The sequence below is a fragment of the Phacochoerus africanus genome, chromosome 12 (assembly GCF_016906955.1).
Source record: "Phacochoerus africanus isolate WHEZ1 chromosome 12, ROS_Pafr_v1, whole genome shotgun sequence".
NCBI classification, from domain to species: domain Eukaryota; kingdom Metazoa; phylum Chordata; class Mammalia; order Artiodactyla; family Suidae; genus Phacochoerus; species Phacochoerus africanus.
This window is the reverse complement of record NC_062555.1, coordinates 49,633,758-49,654,010: the sequence shown is the minus strand read 5'-3', so window position 1 is coordinate 49,654,010 and position 20,253 is coordinate 49,633,758. Positions and strand designations below refer to the sequence as shown.

The window sequence follows — 20,253 nt, the reverse complement described above, 5'->3', positions numbered from 1 at the left end:
CCTCTGATTTGAGGAGTGCAGAATTTACTTCACTCATTTCCATCTGCTTTCAATTCTAATTATCATGCCTAGGTTGATACGCTGGGGAAAGCTAGTCCAGGAAGGCTTTCCCAGGCCAGGAAGGCTAGTCTATTGTGTATAAATGGGGACCACATTATGGTCCTTTGGTTAGATTAAAACACTTTTTGTGAGGTTAAGTTCCCAAACTTTTAGAATAAGTGCTGGGTTTGAAGCTGACACCGCTCCTTTCTGAATCACTCTAGCCTCCTAGCTTGGGCTCCAGGCCAGAGAATACCCCTGATTTCTTAAAACAGATTTTTGGGGGGATTTTGATTAAAATCTGTTTATTATGAAAATTCTCCAGTATAGAGAAAAATTGAAAGAATTGTGATGTCAACGCTCAGATTCTCACTCCCTGGATCCTACCCTTAACATTTTACTCTATTTTATCACCTGTCTATCCATTTATCATCCTTCTACCTATTAACCACCTTATTTTTTTTTTAATTTTTTTGCTTTTTAGGGCTGCACATGCAGCATATCAATGTTCCCAGGACAGAGGTCCAAGTGGAGCTGTAGCTGAGGCCTACGACACAGCCATACCAGATCTGAGCCGCATCTGTGACCTAAACCACAGGTCATGGCAATGTCAGATCCTTAACCCACTGAACGAGGCCGGGGATTGAACCCACATCCTCATGGATATTAGCTGGATTTGTTACCACTGAGCCACAACAGGAACTCCAACCACCTTATTTTTGATGCATAAAATGGAATTTTTGAATAAATCTAGAATAGTAATAATAATAAACAAGGGCTGATATTTTAAAAGACAGCTAATGTGTGCCCTAAACACAGGCATTTTTATACTACTGAACAGGTAGAAAGTCAAGAATTAACTAGAAAACCAGAAGGACTGCAGAGCCCCAGAACATTGTAAGGAAAGCTTACTTATTTCAGTGTCCTAGCACTTTCCACAAGCATTTACCTTTTAAACCATCCAACACGACTTTTCATCAGTTCTTATAGGATAATGTGTGAGAGCAAAAAGAAACAAAATCCATCAATAAGCCATACATTTTACATTTTGTCATATACATAAGAAACAGATCAAATTCGTACACAATGAAAGCAGTGCTTCAAGCTGGAAAATAAGATTTGCCACAGGTCCCATGCCTGAGATTTCTTTTCATCATTTTAAACGCCCTTAAGATAGAGAAGGATGTGTAATTTTGTGGCTTTTCAGAGTTTTTGCTTTGCTTGATCATTTGGGGTTAGAAAAGATACCCAAAGCACAGATTGGTAGCTAAGCCTTTAAATCCCTTCATTCTCATACATGAAATCCTCTCCTCTTTCTAAACTAGCCAGGGAGGTCAAAGGGAGAGTTGTAACAAGTACATTAATGAGCCAGCAATAGATGTTTAAAAAATTAATAATCAGGGAACTATATCTAGTCACTTATGATGGAGCATGATGGAGGATAATGTGAGAAAAAGAACTTATATATGTATGTATGTGTGACTGGCTCACTTTGCTGTACAGTAGAAAATTGACAGAACACTGTAAACCAGCTGTAATGGAAAAAATAAAAATCATTTTTAAAAATTTTAAAAAATTAAAATTAAAAATTAATAATCATGCTTATAGGGAAGCTGTCCTGCAGAATGATCTGTGTCTTCCAGAAATAAGAGCCCCATCCGTGACCTAGATAACCTCAGAAAGCTGTCCATGACTTTTGAACAAGTAGTTCTTTTGTTTGTTTGTTTGTTTGTTTGTTTGTCTTTTTGCCATTTCTTGGGCCGCTCCCATGGCATATGGAGATTCCCAGGCTAGGGGTCCAATCGGAGCTGTAGCCGCCAGCCTACGCCAGAGCCAAGCCACACAGGATCTGAGCCGCCTCTGCGACCTACACCACAGCTCACAGCAACGCCAGATCCTTAACCCACTGAGCAAGGCCAGGGATCGAACCCGCAACCTCATGGTTCCTAGTCGGATTCGTTAACCACTGCGCCATGATGGCAACTCCTGAACAAGTAGTTCTGAAATAAAAGACAAATCGCTGAAGCCCTAAAGCAGAAGATAAATCAAATTTAAAATATACCTCAGCACTTGGTGATACGAGAAGAATAAAACATTTTTCTATTAAGAAAAATCCATGGATGCCTCCAATTAATGCCAACAGTTTCCAAATATAGCCTTTGCTTTCATGGAAATGTCCAAACTCTAAGGCTTCCTGCTTATGTACATCAAGAATCTAAAAAGAAAAGAGAGAAAAATCAATTTTGATGACTTAAAAATTAATTCATAGGCCCATTTCTGAATATATTCAATTTTCATTCTGGGGCACTCCATGACAACATGTGGAAAAACTCAGTTTACTTTTAGACGTATGAATAATTTCACTGTATGATTTAATCAGAGTCAAATAAGACATGAGAAAAGAGAGCTTTGAATACCTTCTGCTAATGAGTAGCATAAAAACCTAAGCTTATTTCAGCAAGTGCCCTAAATTTTCACACCTTCTCTGTCCTTTAGGTGAATTTTTTTGGTTATGCCCATAGCATGCAGGAGTTCCTGGGCCAGGGATCGAACGCATGCCACAGCAATGACCTGAGCCACAGCAATGACAATGCCAGATCCTTAACTCACTGAGCCACCAGGGAACACCTAGCCAATTTTTTTCACTCATTCAATCCGTATCTATTTGCACAGCAATGCTTTATATATTTTAATTTATGTAATTAATGTCTTTTATATCCAGAACAAATATAAAGATACATTTCAACTGGGGTTTATTCTCACCATGCTGCATAACAATTAACTCTCTTTTTTTTTGCAACACTCATGGTAGGTGGAAGTTCCCAGGCCAGGGATTGAACCCACACCCCACTTGTAGCCTATACCACAGCTGGCCTAAATTTTCTTTTTTTGTTGTTGTTGTTGTTGTTGTTGTTGTTGCTATTTCTTGGGCCGCACCCGCGGCATATGGAGGTTCCCAGGCCAGGGGTCGAATCGGAGCTGTAGCCACTGGCCTACGCCAGAGCCACAGCAACGCGGGATCCGAGCCGCGTCTGCAACCTACACCACAGCTCATGGCAATGCTGGATCCTTAACCCACTGAGCAAGGCCAGGGATCGAACCCGCAACCTCATGGTTCCTAGCTGGATTCGTTAACCACTGCGCCACAACGGGAACTCCTTTTTGCTTTTTTTGGCCTAAATTTTCATACATTCTCAGTCCTTCAGTTGAATTTTTTTTTAACTTTTTGCTTTTTAGGGCTGCACCTGCGGCATATGAAAGTTCCCTGGCCTACACCACAGCTCATGGCAATACTGGATCCTTAACTCACTGAGCAAGGCTAGGAATTGAACTCACATCCTCATGGATATTGGTCAGATTCAAGTTTCTGCTGCGCCACAAAGGGAACTCACTAGCTGAATTTTTTTTGGTCATATCCGTAGCATGCGGAAGTTCCTGGGCCAGGGATAGAACCCATGCCACAGCATCGAAAATGCCAGATCCTTAACCCACTGTGCTGCAAGGGAACTTCCAAAGAAAACTTTTAATGAATGTTTAAATAAGTAAGGAATCCGCCTGAAAGACTTTTTCCATCAAGTGCATCCTGCATGCCCAGCAATATTGTCAGCTCTCTGGAACACAAAAGGATACCAGAAAAGCATCAGGAATTTTCCTCTAGTTGACTCATCCCATTGACTGATTCATCCCATTGGTTAACCTCATGATTTCTTGTGAGCTAGTAAATCGTTATGTATCATATTCCCTTCCCTGGAGAAGACAGTTTAAAAACAGCTCAGTGGTTTCCACATTCAGGATATTACTGACCATTCAATTTAGAAAAGGAAAAATGAGTTCCTGTTGTGGCTCAGTGGGTTAAGAACCTGACAGTCTCCATGAGGATGCAGGTTCAATCCCTGGCCTCGCTCAGTGGGTTAAGGATCTGACATTGCCACAAGCCACAGTGTACGTCACAGATGCAGCTCAGATCCGGTGTTGTTGCGGATGTGGCATAGGACTCAGTTGCAGCTCTGATTCAACCCTGGACCTGGGAAATTCCATATGCTGCAAGTACAGTCATAAAAACAGAAAAGAAAAAAAAAGGTAAAAGAAATTATATGTATATATGTTCATCTAAATATGTATGCAGGTCTTTATGTGTATGTACATATGAGTGTATGTGAGTATATGTATGGATCTACATATATACATTCAGATTATGGAAAGAAGCTCGTGGACTTGGAGAACAGACTTATGGTTGCCAAGGGGGAGGGGGAGGGAGTGGGATGGACTGGGAATCTGGGGTTAATAGATGCAAACTATTGCTGGAATGGATAAGCAATGAGATCCTGCTGTGTAGCACTGGGAACCATATCTAGTCACTTGTGATGGAGCAGGACGGAGGATAACGTGAGGAAAAGAATGTGTATATAGGGAGTTCCCGTCGTGGCGCAGTGGTTAACGAATCCAGCTAGGAACCATGAGGTTGCGGGTTCGGTCCCTGCCCTTGCTCAGTGGGTTAATGATCCGGCGTTGCCGTGAGCTGTGGTGTAGGTTGCAGACGCGGCTCGGATCCCGTGTTGCTGTGGCTCTGGCATAGGCCGGCGGCTACAGCTCCGATTCGACCCCTAGCCTGGGAACCTCCATATGCCTCGGGAGCGGCCCAAGAAATAGCAACAACAACAACAATAACAACAACAACAACAAAAAAAGGCAAAAAAAAAAGAATGTGTATATGTATGTGTGACTGGGTCACTTTGCTATACAGTAGAAAATTGATAGAACACTGTAAACCAAATCTAAGGGAAAAAATAAAAATGACTGCGATAAAATAATAATAATAATAAAATAAAATACCCTATTTAACAATGGTAAAATTTCATGACCTGGAATCTTGCAAAGAAACTATTTTCCAAGTTATGTTGTCCAATATATGTTTGTTTGAGGAATATAATAAGAATTAAAGATGATATAAGGATACGACCCACTGAAAATCTAGGTATAATAGAGAGAAATTCATGCATCTGATTTTATTACACTATGAATGTGCAAAAATATAGACCATAAAAAATCTAAAGAATATATGACAATACTCTGAGTTTATAGAGAGAACCAAAAACAAGGACATATAAAGCAACTTTTTCTTTAGGGATACCCACTTAATATTTGTAATGATCATTATTTCACAAAATAGAGGACGCTGTAATGTCACAAAACAGAAGCAAACCTCACAACTTCAGAAGGAAATGTAGGCCTTAGAACTGAATAAATTTAACTGGTTAACAGGGGGAATCATGACAGTGGCATTTTTCTCCCTTCTGCACAGGCCTTTAAACACTCGACTTGGATTACATTCGGGAACCACTGACTTTTCTGGCTTTTCCACCTCACTTGTCCTGCCTCTTTCTTTCTCTTCCCAATAACTTGTGTCCTCATCTCCTTCCTCAAGTCAAGCGACTACCTTCTAAGTGAAACCCAGCTAAGTGCCCCTCTGCAGTATGTCTTTGCAGGGCCAGCTGACAGTCCCACCCACCCCATGTCCACCCTGCTGCTCTGAGCTGCACCCTCCCCCAATGGGAGAACCCAGGCAGCCTTAAGAGCCTGTTCCTATTTCCCAGGACCCTGGGCAGTGAAGTGCCCACTGCAGTGACCTAGGAAAAGCATCGGCTACCTCCTCACACCAAGACGCTCTGAAAGAGTTCCAGAAAACAAGATTACAAGGGAAATTAAAACTAATAATGGTTTGTTTTATCTCTCCAATGCTCACTTGGCAATATTCAGAATGTCTAATAATTACTGAGCCTCTGAGCCACAAGAGTGACCCTGGAGGAAATTGTGAGAGGCTTGTGGAAAATTTGTACATGCTGGTTTTGAGAGAAGTGGAGGAAAACCATTTGCTTGTCCTTATCTATCCTGCGAGATTTCAGAGGGAATAGATAACTGCATCTCAAGATCTTTCTCCCTGAAATCTTCGGCTTCTCAGGGTCTGGTCCTTTCATTTCTGACAAATAAAAGAGCTTTCAGAGCCTTCAGCAAAAAGCCAGCTTCCTGGAGCTTGCATGTTTCTTACAGGAAATCTGGACACTAGTAAGTTGGGCAAGAAAGAGAAATTCACCCTGATGGTTCAGATGAAGAGAGGTTAATGCTAGGGTAGAGGGGTGAGCAGGGTCAAGGGCATAAATAAGGGATAATGAGACACCCAGAAACTAGCAACGACCCTACAGGGAACCATTACCATTCTTAGGGTTGCAAAGGCAAAGGGCAAAGGTGAGCAAGAATGTTCTGGAAGCTCAGTGGGAGGTGGAGCCAGGGGAGGAGGCCTGCCTAGGGGCTGTGATATTGCAGGTAATCGGCTGCTTTTACAGCAAGTGCTAGAAGGAGGGAACAGGGAAAAAATATCCCTGCCACTCTCTCACTCTCTCTTCTCCTACTATGGCTTTTCTCTTAATGCCCCCAATGGGGGAAGGGGCGGGGAACCAGGAGAACAATCCAGCCTGCAACGGAGCTGAGGAAGTGCAATCTTCTAGGGCAGAGAATGGATCTGATAAGGATTGGGAGCTAAAACAATGCATCTTGTTGCCCCCCCCCCTTTTTTCTTTTCTCTTTTGGCTACACCTGCAGCATATGGAAGTTCCCAGATTAGGGGCTGAATCAGAACTGCCACTGTGGGTCTACACCACAGTCACAGCCACACCATATCCAAGCCACATCTGCCACTTACATCAAAGCTTGCGGCAACACCAGATCTTTAACCTGAGCAGGGCCAGCAGTCAAACCCACATCCTCATGGATAGTTGGGTTCATTATTCCTAAACCACAAGGAGAACTCCCAAATTTCTCGTTTTTATGTATAGATACATAGTATACACTTCCTGAATTTTTCTTAATAGGAATCAATATCTGATCACCTATTTTTTTTTTAAATTTCGCAAATAAGAAGAATGTGGTAAATCTACTGCTTAGCTCTTTTCTCCTATGAGCAAGAATACTGACTTCCAAGAAACACACTGGCCACAGAAGGTATGCATCCCAGCCACTGTGACATTCTGCGCAAACACCTCCCCGGGGCTAAACATCAAGGGAAATGAGAAACACTCCATCTGAAGCAGAAAATAGCAGCTTACCTGAGGGATGAGGTGGAGCAGGGCATCCCCAGAAAGTGTCCCAACAGCCAGGCCCACAAACAGCTGTAGAATGAGCCTATAGTTCTCCTCGCAGCTGTGGAAAAGGATCAGGGTTGTCCCGAGCATGGAGCCCAGCGTGAGCAGGGTCACAGCCACCGTGCTGTAGCCATATTCTAGGTCAAAAGGAGATTGCAAAAAAACAGTCAGAGGTCTCTCCAAGAACCTCCATGAGGGGGCACTTCAGAAGGAGCCACCCTGCAATCCAGCTAATGGGGATGTGAGATTCCTTTGTGAGTGCTCTATTGGGTAAAAGGTTTTCCGGTTTTAATTGGTAAGGAAAACAATGAAAAAACTTTGACCAAATTACCTTGTTGCTTTGAAGGTACCCTGTCAACCCCTTATTAAAAAAAAAATCACTGTAATGGCAAACAAATAAAAGGAGTTCTCCTGTGGCACAAGATAAGGATCTGGCATTGTCTTTGCAGTGGCTTGGGTAGCTGCTGTTGGCAGGCATTTGTTCTCCAGCCTAGGAATTTCCACATGCCATGGTGTTGGGGGAAAAAAAAAAATCGTTGGCTCAAGCAGGGAACCAGCCTACCTTTTACCCACAAGGAAAATAATTTCTCACTTGACTTTTTTCTAATAAATGCTATTTATTTATTTAATTTTATTTTGGCTGCACCTGTGGCATGCAGAAATTCCCTAGCCAGAGATTAAATCCCCACCACAGCAATAACAACCCTGGATTCCTAAACCAATAGGTCACCAGGGAGCTGCTCTCTCACTTTAAACTACAACCTCCAGTACTGGCAGACACTTAATATTTTTCATCCAATCCCATTTAAACCTTTTGAAGGCAAGGAAGTGTGTTAGAGAAGGAGCATATATTTTGGGCCATTGTAGATCTTTATTTGTGGAGAAAATAAGTACTTTCTTCCAAAAATTCTCGTGATTATTTGTGATGTCAAAAGTGTTTATTATTCTAGAGTTCCCATCATGGATGGCTCAGTGGTAAGGAACCTGACTAGTATCCATGAGGACTCGGGTTCGATCCCTGGCCTCACTCAGTGGGTGAAGGATCTGGTGTTGCCATGAGGTGTGGTGTAGGTCACAGACGCAGCTTGGATGTGGCTTTGCTGTGGCTGTGGTGTAGGCTGGTAGGTGTAGCTCCAATTCAGCCCCTACCCTGGGAACTTCCATATGCCACAGATGGGGCCCTAAAAAGAAAAAAAAAGTATTTATTATTCTCAGTGACTAAAATAAGTAATTGTATTGATAAAAACCGATCACTTCGAAAGTGTAATGGATGATACTATAAATTTGCACAGTGTACTTTGTTGATTATTGCAACAATTTTTATAACCCCTAACATGTATTCCATGTTTCTATGCATCTAGATTTTTTTAAAAATATTTGGAAAGTGTAGGGGTTTTGTTTTCTTTTTTTTTTTTTTTTACAATTACTAAAACAGAAACAAATATGTAAAGGGGAGAATAAATAAAAGCATAAAGAAAGAGAGGAAAGAGAAAGATTAAAAGAGAAAGAAATGGCTTTCGGAGTCAAGTACAGATCATTTAGGGATAAAAAGCTATTCACACACCATCTTCCTTTGGTTCTAGATATTCAGAGAAAATATTCTGTTCTGACTTTTTTAGAAATTAGTCACAAGTCATGCCAAACCGGTGTGAAAACAATGAAAGCAGGTAATTCCAAAATTAAACTATCATTTCCTTTTGTGACTACAGGTAAGTAACAAGTTAAACAGCACAGATATCAAACTACTTAAAGTCCATTGTAGATTTTAAGAAGCTACCCTCTTAAAGTTTGTTGTAATTGAAGGTGTTCCAGTCTCATCATTCTAGCAGTATTCTGGAACATTCACTCTCTACGGTAGATTCATATTGGTGATACTAGCTAGTAATAAGCTTGTATGATTTTAAAAGGACTTTTATTAAAGATTACGTTCTAAATTAGACAGGGATCGAATATTAAGGTTAGTGGTATATTCAGAGGAGGCAAAACTTTCAAACTTCGATTTTCCTACTCTAACTATTACTTCTTTGCTGCTAGGGAACCTCCATAAAATGTTTGTCCAGTCTATATAGAGTTTCCGTTTTACAAGATGAAACAGTTCTAGAGTTCTACTGTACAGGCGTTTGGAAATACTTAATACCACTGAACTGTCCCTTAAAATGGCTGAGACGGTAAATGTCATGTATTTTGTTTTACCACATTTTAAAAAAATAACAAAAATCGTTTAGAATGGTCATATACCTGCCTAGAGGTTTTGTTTTGCTCAAATTTAATTTAGTTTAATTTAATCCCTATGTTATAAAAACATCCCCAGAGGTATTTAACCAAGTTTGATTTCCCACTCTGCCATAAATAGACTCTAAATGGTAACGTCATTCTTTTCAACTAACACATAAAATTAAAGACCTTTGACGTCTAACCTGAGCACCTGGGTGCCTCATAAAGTTCAAAGTTGCCACGTTTTTACGGTGGCTACCAAAGATCAGAAAATATCAAAAACTTACAAGGGCAATTTAGGGGCTGACATTTCCCAGGAAAAAGGCAAAGTTTCAAGTTCTTCAACTCCTCTGCTCTCCCCGTCATCCTGAGGGCAGCTACTATGTGGTTTTTGGAAGAGAATGGATGTTTCACTCCTTGAGAGCCTATAAATCTTTCCAGATCTTTTGTGAGTCAGATTTCACCTGCTCTCATGTGGCAAGAACGGTCTGAAAGCCATAAAAGCCCTGACTTTTGTGGCCACAGGCTCTGCTGACTTATTCCAGTCCCCTCCAAGGCATCTTGATTGGAGTCAGATTGTATATAAATGTTTCCCATCATTACAGTAGAACTTGACCTACCAATTAAATTCTTAGCCCATCCCAAGCAGCTTCTCTGACTAAGTCTGAAATGATTTCTACACTGCCGTAATATCCTTTCCTGGAAACTGAATTGAAGAGGCCACTGAGGGGTTGAGTTTCAGCATAGTGAACTCTGTTTTCCTAAGAATGTCTTCCTGTATTTTTCCCTCTTTGATATAACATCTTACATTCCTGTCATTTCAAAAGGCCAACGGCAGGAGCCTTGCTCTTTAGTTATAGGATGCAAGATTTTAAATTGAGGACAGTGATATTTTTCTAGGTTCTTTACGGAGTATGACGTGTTTGGGTTTGGGGAGGAAAGACCATTTCCTAGGAGGATCTAGAAATTAAGTAAAGAGGGAATAAAAGTTTTTCCAAGGATCTTCAGCCCCAAATTCTGTTTCTGAATGATCTGTATTTCCAGACATCATGCCAGGTGGTAGAAATATAAACATGGAAGCTCCTGAGTACCATGCTTCCTACCCCCTGGTACCCAGGGTCCCCCTTGCCCATTTTTGAGTCCTCACTGACCACAAGGGATTGAATTAATTAGCTGCTTACTTTTTAAAAAAATTTTTGGCCACCCCATGGCATATAGAGTTCCTAGGCCAAGGGATCAGATCCAAGCTGCAGTTGTGACCTATCAGATCCCTAATCCACTGTGCTTGGCCTGGGATCGAACCTGTGTCCTTGTGCTGCAGAGACGCTGGTGATCCTATTGCACCACAGCGGGAACTCCTAGCTGCTCGCTTTTAATGAAGTTTTCTTCTTCTCAGTGAATGTGGAGTCTTAGATATAAGCCTAGCATGTTTTTGTTCATCTTCAAATCTTTTGTTGGCATGTTTTTGTTACAATCTTCAAAGGCACTACTTGTCGCTGAAGAATCCATTATGGTTTAGAATTAAGGAGCTGAACAATTCTGCTATCATGGGCACTCAAGACTATCTCAAAGAGAAAGAAAAGCAGTTCTAAAAAAAAATAGGTAAGGCCCTCAGGTCAGTGATGATATTTTAAATATGGTAACTGTCATATTTTTACTACCCATCATAGATGTTCTCAGGCCACTTTTTTTTTGTCTTTTCAATATCAGGTGCTTTAAATTTACAAGACACGTTTTTGTATATATTATCCCATTGGAACTTTACTGGTGAAGTCTTAGCATAGAGCTCACCCACTGCAGTGATGCTATGGATTACAGGTGAGTGTGATTATTGATCCCTTCACTTCCTGGGGCTGCCAGCCACAACTGGCAAGCTGGCACCTCCTGCTTTGGTCACCTCCATCCCAGAGCAGCCTCTTTGAATTACTCCAACATGCCTTCATTTTTCTTTCTTCCCTTCCCTTCCCTCCTTCCCTCCTTCCTTCCTTTCTTTTTTAATGGCTGCACCCAGAGCATATGGAAGTTCCCAGGCCAGGAATTGAATCTGAGCTGCAGCTGCAACCTACATCACAGCTGCAGCTATGCCAGATCCTTTGACCCACAGCACTGGGCTGGCGATCAAACCCACACCTCTGTAGCGATGTGAGTGCTGCAGTCAAATTCTTAACCCACTATGCTACAGCAGGAACTCCACCTTCATTTTTTAATAAGTGCCACGATGTATAAAAGGATAGGAAGCCCTGTAGGATCTCTGCTTTCCCAACATGCAGAGAAAGAGACAGGCTCGAGAAGTAAAGAGATTGTTTAAGAGCATCACAACACGGGTATCCTTTCCCTTATATCATGTCCCTTCTCAACGATGGACTTTTCAGTTGGCCATGATTGAGTTGAATATAGGGAATAAAATCAATTTAGATAAATTAGATCCAAACTATAAAATATTCGTTGAAAGTGCTAGAGCATAGGTGGTTGAAAACAAGGACTGTGGGGCCAGCTTGCCTGGGTTTGCATCCCATCTCCATCATTTAGCAGCTGTGTGTCCTTGGGCAAGTCACTTAACCTCTCTGGGTCTCCGTTTCCTTATCTCTAAAGTGAAGTTAATAATAATTTCTAGCTGGTAGCCTTGTTGTGAGGACTAAATGAGTTGATCAGTGTCAAATACTTAGAACAGTGCTTGGGCTTGGTATATCCTAAGTATCCTTCAGTCACCATTATTATTATATACATTGTATGCATTCGCTTCCAGAGTGAAGAACCAGAACTTACTCTCCAGAGTGGTGGGTGACAGCTCTGCTGCTTGATCCTGGGGCAGCTGGCAAGAGCAGCTGAGCAATTGCTGGATGATTCCTGGACTCATTTGCTTAAAGTCTTCTTTAGAAATGGGTGAAAGCCGGTTCTGTAGAAATATCTCCACCAACTGCCTGGCAGAGAAGCAAGTCTGTACAGAAAAAACATCCATCTTTACCACCTTCAGCGCTGAACCAAATTCACCCTCAACCTACATCCTTGAGGAGTGAGAACAAAACCGAATGGCTTAAGTCCACATGTAATGTTATTATTACTACGTGTGTTTCTCTGCAACCTTTAGTCGATAACTCATTCCTGAGGATTATTTTTTCACCTCTGATTAAAGGTAACTATATCCCACTTTCATTTTGAGTATTAGGTAGTAGGAGTTTTGCTTAGGTTTTTCTTTCCTGAAAAGTTGCACCATGTCTTGCAATGTGTTGGCTGGTATTCTAACCAGCAGCCTAAGGAAGCCATGACGCTCTTGGTTAGTTTTCAGTGGGGATGGCTTTGTGTTAACAAAGCTAAAACTTCATATGATAAACAGGAGCTCTGCGGTAATGAGATCATAGCTTTAATACTCTCTGATTTAGGCGTTCCTGTTGTGGCTCAGTGGGTTAAGAACCCGATACCATGCCTGTGAGGATGCAGGTTCGATCCCTGGCCTCACTCAGTGGGTTAAGGATCCATCCTTGCCACAAGCTGCAGTGTAGGTCACAGATGCATTGTGTTCCCATTGTGGCTCAGTGACTTAAGGACCCAAGGCAGTCTCCGCGAGGATGCAAGTTCAATCCCTGGCCTCTTGCAGCAGGTTAAGTATCTGGTATTGCAGCAAACTGCAGGGTAGGTTCCAGATGCGGCTCAGATCTGGTGTTGTTGTGGCTGTGGCTTAGGCCTCAGCTGTAGCTCACATTGGACCCTTAGCCTGGGAACTGCCATATGCTGCAGGTGCGGCCATAAAAAGAAAAGAAACTTACATCTAAAAGTTTTAATATGTAGATGAGAATAGTGTATAGTTTCGCCAGCGCAATTGGATGTATTTATTAAAATAAGACCCCAATGCAACATCACTGCGATCTTTACAATAAGGTTTTTTAAACAATCAGTGATGTATAAGGATCATCTGATTTGTCATGCTGTAGAAAGGAGGGATTTTAAACAAAGGCACACAGCTGATCAGAAAACAATGATGACACATTTCCTGGGTTTCCCACACAAAAATCCTTTGGGACTATTCCAAGAGCTAAAAAATTTTTATCTTGACTGGGAAATATTTGGTTGCATGAAACAGAAGCCCCTCGAATCATCAGACACCATAAGGACAATGTATTAAGGTTACAGAAGAGATCTAAGATTAAAAGGGGTAGCCACATCTGAAGGGAAGCTCAACTGGAAGCTGGAAGATAGGACCAAAGCGTTTTCTTTCTCTGTCTCTTCCAGGCTCAGTATTTTCTCCTTTCTCTTTCCCTCTGTAAATATCCTTTAAGATTCTGGCCTTCTCTCTTTCATTAATACATGGCCATTTATATACATGCATGCCCCAACTCTAAAGTGACCTTTCAGTCCCAGATTGGTATTGAGTCTACAAGTCCTGACAGATCTGTTGGGTTCGGCAAAGCCAAGGATGGGCTTTCTTGGGCCAGCTGCCTATGTGATTCCATCGGTTTGACCCCAAAGATAGAAGGTCAGATCATGCTATTCAAACACCGCTGCTGAACTCAGCCCTATGGGTGAGGAAAGCATTTCTCAGAAAGGGATCGGACCAAAACTCCAAAGGCTTCTACAGCAAAAAGCAAGAGTGGAAAGCTAACCTTGTGATTTTTTTTCCCCCTTTATCAAAATAATTTACACCAAAGACAATATTCTCTTTTGCACCATCTACTAATCATGGAACATAATGATTTCGTCATTTAAGAATACTAGCAACACTAAGGGAAAACTTACAACAAACCTCTGATGAAGAATCCTTCATAATAAATATGCTTATTGAAAAATGCCTGACTGGGAAATAAAAGGGTGCTGAAATAAACATGAACAGAAGGCCATGTGTCTTTCCCCAGTTCATGGTCGAGGAATTGAACAGGTTCCAGCCTCACACTAACTTCTGGTAGAGTAGGGCTATTCTATTATAAGCTTCTATGCCCTTGATATTTACTTGCTAGTCCTGTGCTATTTAGCTCATGGTTGTATGACATTCCTCTGAAATCACTAATCCAAATGTCCTTAACGGTGATTCATTATATTCTACAAAATTCTGGAAGACAAAATGTTTTTGATAAGGAAGAAAATAGAATGAAAATGTCAATTACCCCAGGCCATAACCTTTAAAGTAGCTTTATATTCATCCATATAATTTACTTTTTATAAAATTTCAATATCCTTGTATGCTTATGTTGACTTGAACAGATATCTGTGGAAACTTCATGTCTAAAGTGTTGCTTCCAGAACTCTAGTTTTGAGAACCACTTGGAGAACTTGTTAAAAGACAGAGTGCTAGGCTCCACAATCAGGGTTTCTGACGTGGTGGATTCTGGCAAGGGCCTGAGAATTTCTGTTTCCAACAAGGTCCCAGGTGCTATTAATGCTGATGGTCCAGGGACAACACTATAAGAATTACTGGTCTAAATAATACATGCAGGATCTTCACATCCAGTCCCCACCTTAGGGTCTCCTCGAGAGTCACCAAAAAGTGGCATGTTAGAAGAGAGAAGAGTGGAGAAAGAGGCTGTTGTGTTTCTTTTGCATGGTCAGCACAGAAAATGCTCATTACTATTCTAAGAAGATAATTGCCTTAGGTAGATAACCCCTACATTTTAATAATCTTCATTCTTTAGGCAAATAGGGTCTCCATCAGACAAATGTGTTCCCTTCCTAAGAACAGGCCCTGAAAGAACATTGAAGGAGATTTTAAGGATTACTGTTGACAGCCACTCTTGTTACCTGCAGTTGAATACACTAAGTGTGAGTTTGAAAGAATCAGCTTTAACTGATGCCTTTTTTGTAAGGCCTCATTAACAGAAATTTACTTTTTAAAATATAAGAGCAAAGATATGTAAGACCACCCAATCACGTATTCATAATTTAGAGGAGCAACATTCATTATTGTTAGGAATATGGAAGGAAATAAAATACAGATTGCACTTAATTGGAACACTAACTCATCTAAGATATAAATTTTAAAAGTATCATTTCTTTTTTTTTTTGTTGTTGTTGTTGCTGCTATTTCTTGGGCCGCTCCCGCGGCATATGGAGGTTCCCAGGCTAGGGGTTGAATCGGAGCTGTAGCCACTGGCCTACGCCAGAGCCACAGCAACGCGGGATCCGAGCCGCGTCTGCAACCTACACCACAGCTCACGGCAACGCCGGATCCTTAACCCACTGAGCAAGGGCAGGGACCGAACCCGCAACCTCATGGTTCCTAGTCGGATTTGTTAACCACTGCGCCACGACGGGAACTCCTCTTTTTTTTTTTTTTTTTTTTTTTACAGCATATGGAAGTTCCCAGGCTAGGGGTCAAATCGGAGCTGCAGCTTCAGCCTATACCACAGCTACAGCAATACTGTAGGGATCTGAGCCACATCTGTGACCTACATTGCAGCTTGCGGCAATGCTGGATCCTTAATGGATTGAGTGAAGTCAGGGATCAAACTCACATCCTCATAGACACTACATTGGGTTCTTAACCCACTGAGCCACAACAGGAACTCCTGTATCATTTCTTTAAAGCAACATTTCTCTGACAGTAACATCATTGTAAAGAGCCCAGAATAAGCTCCTGGACAACCTACATATATATCCTCAGTTTCCCTGAACTTAAGCAACTACTTATCAACTCCACCTCAGTTTCTTCATCTGGAGGATGGACTAATATAACCTAGCCTCATATAGTTGTTGTAATAATTGAATGAAAAAATGCAGGAAAATTGTGCAGTGCGTAATGCGTAATAAGTACTCAATAAATGGAAGCCATTATCATGGACTATCCGTCTTTTAAGATTTCATTTTTTATGAAAATATACTTGATTGTCTATGTTGTGCCAACTTCTGCTGTACAGCAAAGTGACCCAGTCATATATATATATATATATATATATATATATATATATATATATATATATATATACAGCTTCCCTGTACCGTACAGTAGGACCTCATTGCTTATCCATTCTAAATGGAATACTTTGCATCATTGTTTAATATTTCAAATAATTAGAGCAGGGAAGGTTTCTATGATCAGAGTCTGAAAAATAACAGATTCAATAAGATTAAGGGATTTTATTTACTGAAAGACCTCCCCAGACACTTTGATAGGCTACAGTGCCATAAGCATCTCTAGTATTTAACTTATCTATCCAACAGATTTGACCACAGAACCCCTTTTCAAGAATTATTTGTTAGACTAGTGAATATACAACTTTAGGAAATAAGGATATGAATATATTTATAGGTTGAGCTATCACCTCTTCTCAAAAACCTTCTCAGTGCTGCCTACTATACATATATTTGTCTTTTGTTCACAGCACAAAGTAATCTCTTTGTAATCTAACTCTTAAGTGTTCATTCATTGTAAGTTTTTATATTATTATTTATATAAATTTTTCTATAATATCACTACCACATTGTCTTCTAGGAACTGGGCCTGTTTTTGTTCAGAACTCCATTACTAGCACACAATGATGACTAGCACACAGTAAATGCTCACATGTGTTTGCTGAATTAATTATTCATGCATCCAGTATGGACCCAATGGAGGAAAGAGCAATATATGGATCATTCTTATAAATATCTTGGCCTCAAGTCTATGTCTGCAGAGATCCACTTGTAAAAGAAAAAAAAAAAAAAAAAAACAACCCTGACCACACTGTGGAAATAGATTATTTTTACATTTAAGGAAATATACATTATCCTTTAAATTTACTACAATTCTGATAGAATTTTCACAGCTACTTCCCTTGACAGTAGCAAATGATGATAAAAGAGGAATAGTGACAATACCTGATCCCAGGAAATTGGACCATCATCTGACTCGTGGTCCACGGATATAGATAGATTAGGGTAGTCCCAATCATGAATTGTTTGGTTGTTTTGTTTCCTTTGAAGTTGATGGATTTTATCTTTTCTGATACAGGCACTTTTAGTCCAGAGAGTGTTGAGGAGTTGGTCTAGCTCTAGAAATTTCATACAAAATCTGGTGTCAGAATAAAGACAGGCCAGTTTCAGAATAATCACAATTTCACATGGCCACAGCATAGATATTTTACTAAGTAAATTTCTAAATTCTTATGAAAAACCAATATTTTATTCTAAACAAGAATAAAGAAATTGGCAGAACAATGTAAACCAACTACAATGGAAAAAAATAAAAATCATTTAAAAAAAGAATAAAGAGCATTTATACCTCACATGGATAGTGATCACCTCATAAGATCTTGGCTAAACTTTAGGGCTGAACTATGATGAAATGGGCAATTCCATCAATGGAGTGACTTTTGGTAACTCAACTAATTCTTTCTTAGGTGCTCCCTATAAAAATGTAAATAAAAGATGAAATTGAACTAATTCTTAGGAAAATATTCCCATGAGGCACAATGCATTTTTAGCAGATTAACCACAACTCTACTGCAAAGTCAATCAAATTATTTTCCTCTGAAGTGTTTAATGCAGGAAAGAAAAAGGAATTGAGAAGGAGCTGAGACTGTAGGGACAAACTAGACCTTGTTTCCTAACTCTCCTGTGGTATATGATTGTCAGTTTATAGATTGCAGTTTGGTTTTCATTAGTACAGCTGTATGATTTTTAAAACTGATTAATACAGAAAATAATTGAATATAAAGGTGAATTTCTTTGAATTTTTTCATCTCCTCACTTGCAAAAAAAAAAAAAAATCTCTGGTACTTTCCTAAATATTATCATCAGTAGTAGGAAAATTATAAACTAGAATTGCTACAGTATTTTATTTTAAATGACCAGTTTCAACAAAAAGTTATAAGACCTGTAAAGAAATGGGAACGTGTGACCCAGATACAATAAATATGTCTCTGACTACTCTCAGGGGTTGTTGGATTTAGCAGACAAAGACTTTAAAGCAGGCATCAAAACATGTTCAAGGAACTAAAGAAAATAATATTTGAAAAATTAAAGGAAAATATGACAGTCATAAATTAACAAATAGCAATTTACAGTCAGGAGATCAAAATTATGTAAAAGTTTAAATGGCAATTCTGGAGTTGAAGAGCAGAATAAATTAAATGATAAATTCACTAGAGGATTGCAACAACAAAATGAGATGGCAGAAGAAAGAATTATTGAACGTGAAGATAAATTAATAGAAATGATCCAATCTGAAGAAGGGGGGTGGGGAGAATAAGTCTCTGAGACATGTGAGAAAGAGCAAGTATACTAACCTATAAATAGCAGCAGACACTTGGAGAGGAGAAAGAAGTAGAAAAAAATGTTGGAGAAAATAATGGCTAAAAACTTTCCAAATTTGATGTAAAACTTTAACATACATGTTCAAGAAGTTCATCAGATATCAAGTAGGATAAACACAAAAGATCCACACCCAGACATAGCTAAACTGTTGAAAGTCAAAGACAAAGATATATCATGACAGCAGAGTAGAAAAATGACTCATCACAAACAAAGGAGCAATTTATAGCTGACTTTCCATTTGAACAATGGAGTTAAGAAAGTAGTGGAATAATGGAGTTCGAGTCCTGGCGCAGTGGTTAACGAATCCGACTAGGAACCATGAGGTTGCGGGTTTGGTCCCTGCCCTTGCTCAGTGGGTTAAGGATCCGGCGTTGCCGTGAGCTGTGGTGTAGATTGCAGATGCGGCTCGGATCCCGCGTTGCTGTGGCTCTGGTGTAGGCCGGTGGCTACAGCTCTGATTGGACCCCTAGCCTGGGAACCTCCATATGCCGCAGGAGCGGCCCAAGAAATAGCAAAAAGACAAAAAAAAAAAAAAGAAAGTAGTGGAATAAGATATTCAAATGGCTGACAGAAAAAAAACTATCAATAGGAATTGAATATCCAGCAAAACCACCCTTCAAAAATGAAGGTGAAATAAAATTATTACCAGATAAACAATGAATCAAGAATTCATTGGTAGCAGACCTGTCTTACAAGAAACTCTAAATAAAGTTACTTAGGCTGAAATGAAATGACCTGAATGGTAAGTTGAAGCCCACACAAAGAAATGAAGAGCACTAGAAATGTAAACATGTGGGCAAATTTAAAGGACTATAAATATATTTCTTCATCATTTGTTCTCTATACTCAGTGAAGAAACCCTACAAACTTTTCTTTCAAAATCAAAAATATTATAAAGGTACAGACCATTCTCAAATTATTTGCCATTATATTGGGGTTATTAAGCAACGTAATTAGATGACAAAGAAAACAGGAACACACAAATTGAAAAATAAAAGGGAAAGCTATATCTGTTTGGATGATGGAATGATTATATATCTAAAAACTTTTAAAAATAATGGCAAAAATAAAACAAAAGATTTAACTATGGAATAAGTTATAAAATTAATCCAAAAAAAATTTCTAGAAGTTCCCATTGTGACACAGCAGAAATGAATCCAACTAGGAACCATGAGGTTGTGGGGTCCATCACTGGCCTCACTTAGTGGGTTAAGGATCTGGCGTTGCCATGAGCTGTGGTGTAGGTCACAGACACAGCTCAGATCTGGCATTTCTGTGGCTGTGGTGTAGGCCAGCAGCTGTAGCTCTGATTTGAACCTCCACATGCTGTGGGTGTGGCCCTAAAAAGACAAAAAAAAAGAATCTCTAGGAGTTCCCACTGTGGCTCAGTGGACTTGTGGTTGCCTGGGAGGGAGGGGGAGGGAGTGGGAGTGATTGAGAGCTTGGGGTTAATGGATGCAAACTATTGCTTTTGGAATGGACTAACAATGAGATCCTGCTGTGTAGCACTGAGAACTATGTCTAGATACTTACAATGCAACATGACAATGGGAGAAAAAATTATCTATACATGTATGTGTAACTGGGTCCCCATGCTGTACAGTGGGGGAAAAAAAGAAAATGTAATGAAATTTTTTTAAAAAAG

At 40.0% G+C, this 20,253-nt stretch overlaps 1 protein-coding gene across 2 annotated transcripts in view; it reads right to left on the bottom strand.

Annotated features, from left to right (window-relative positions):
* Positions 1-20,253, bottom strand: part of SLC39A12 (solute carrier family 39 member 12) — an 81,697-nt gene that overhangs the window by 31,442 nt on the left and 30,002 nt on the right. For both annotated transcript variants that reach the window (XM_047754947.1, XM_047754948.1), the window contains exons 5-8: positions 17,172-17,344; positions 12,156-12,327; positions 7,140-7,312; positions 2,102-2,254 (exon numbers count right to left, since the gene is read on the bottom strand). In XM_047754947.1, the coding sequence (XP_047610903.1) occupies positions 2,102-2,254; positions 7,140-7,312; positions 12,156-12,327; positions 17,172-17,344 (671 nt within the window). The remainder of the gene's footprint in view (positions 1-2,101; positions 2,255-7,139; positions 7,313-12,155; positions 12,328-17,171; positions 17,345-20,253) is intronic.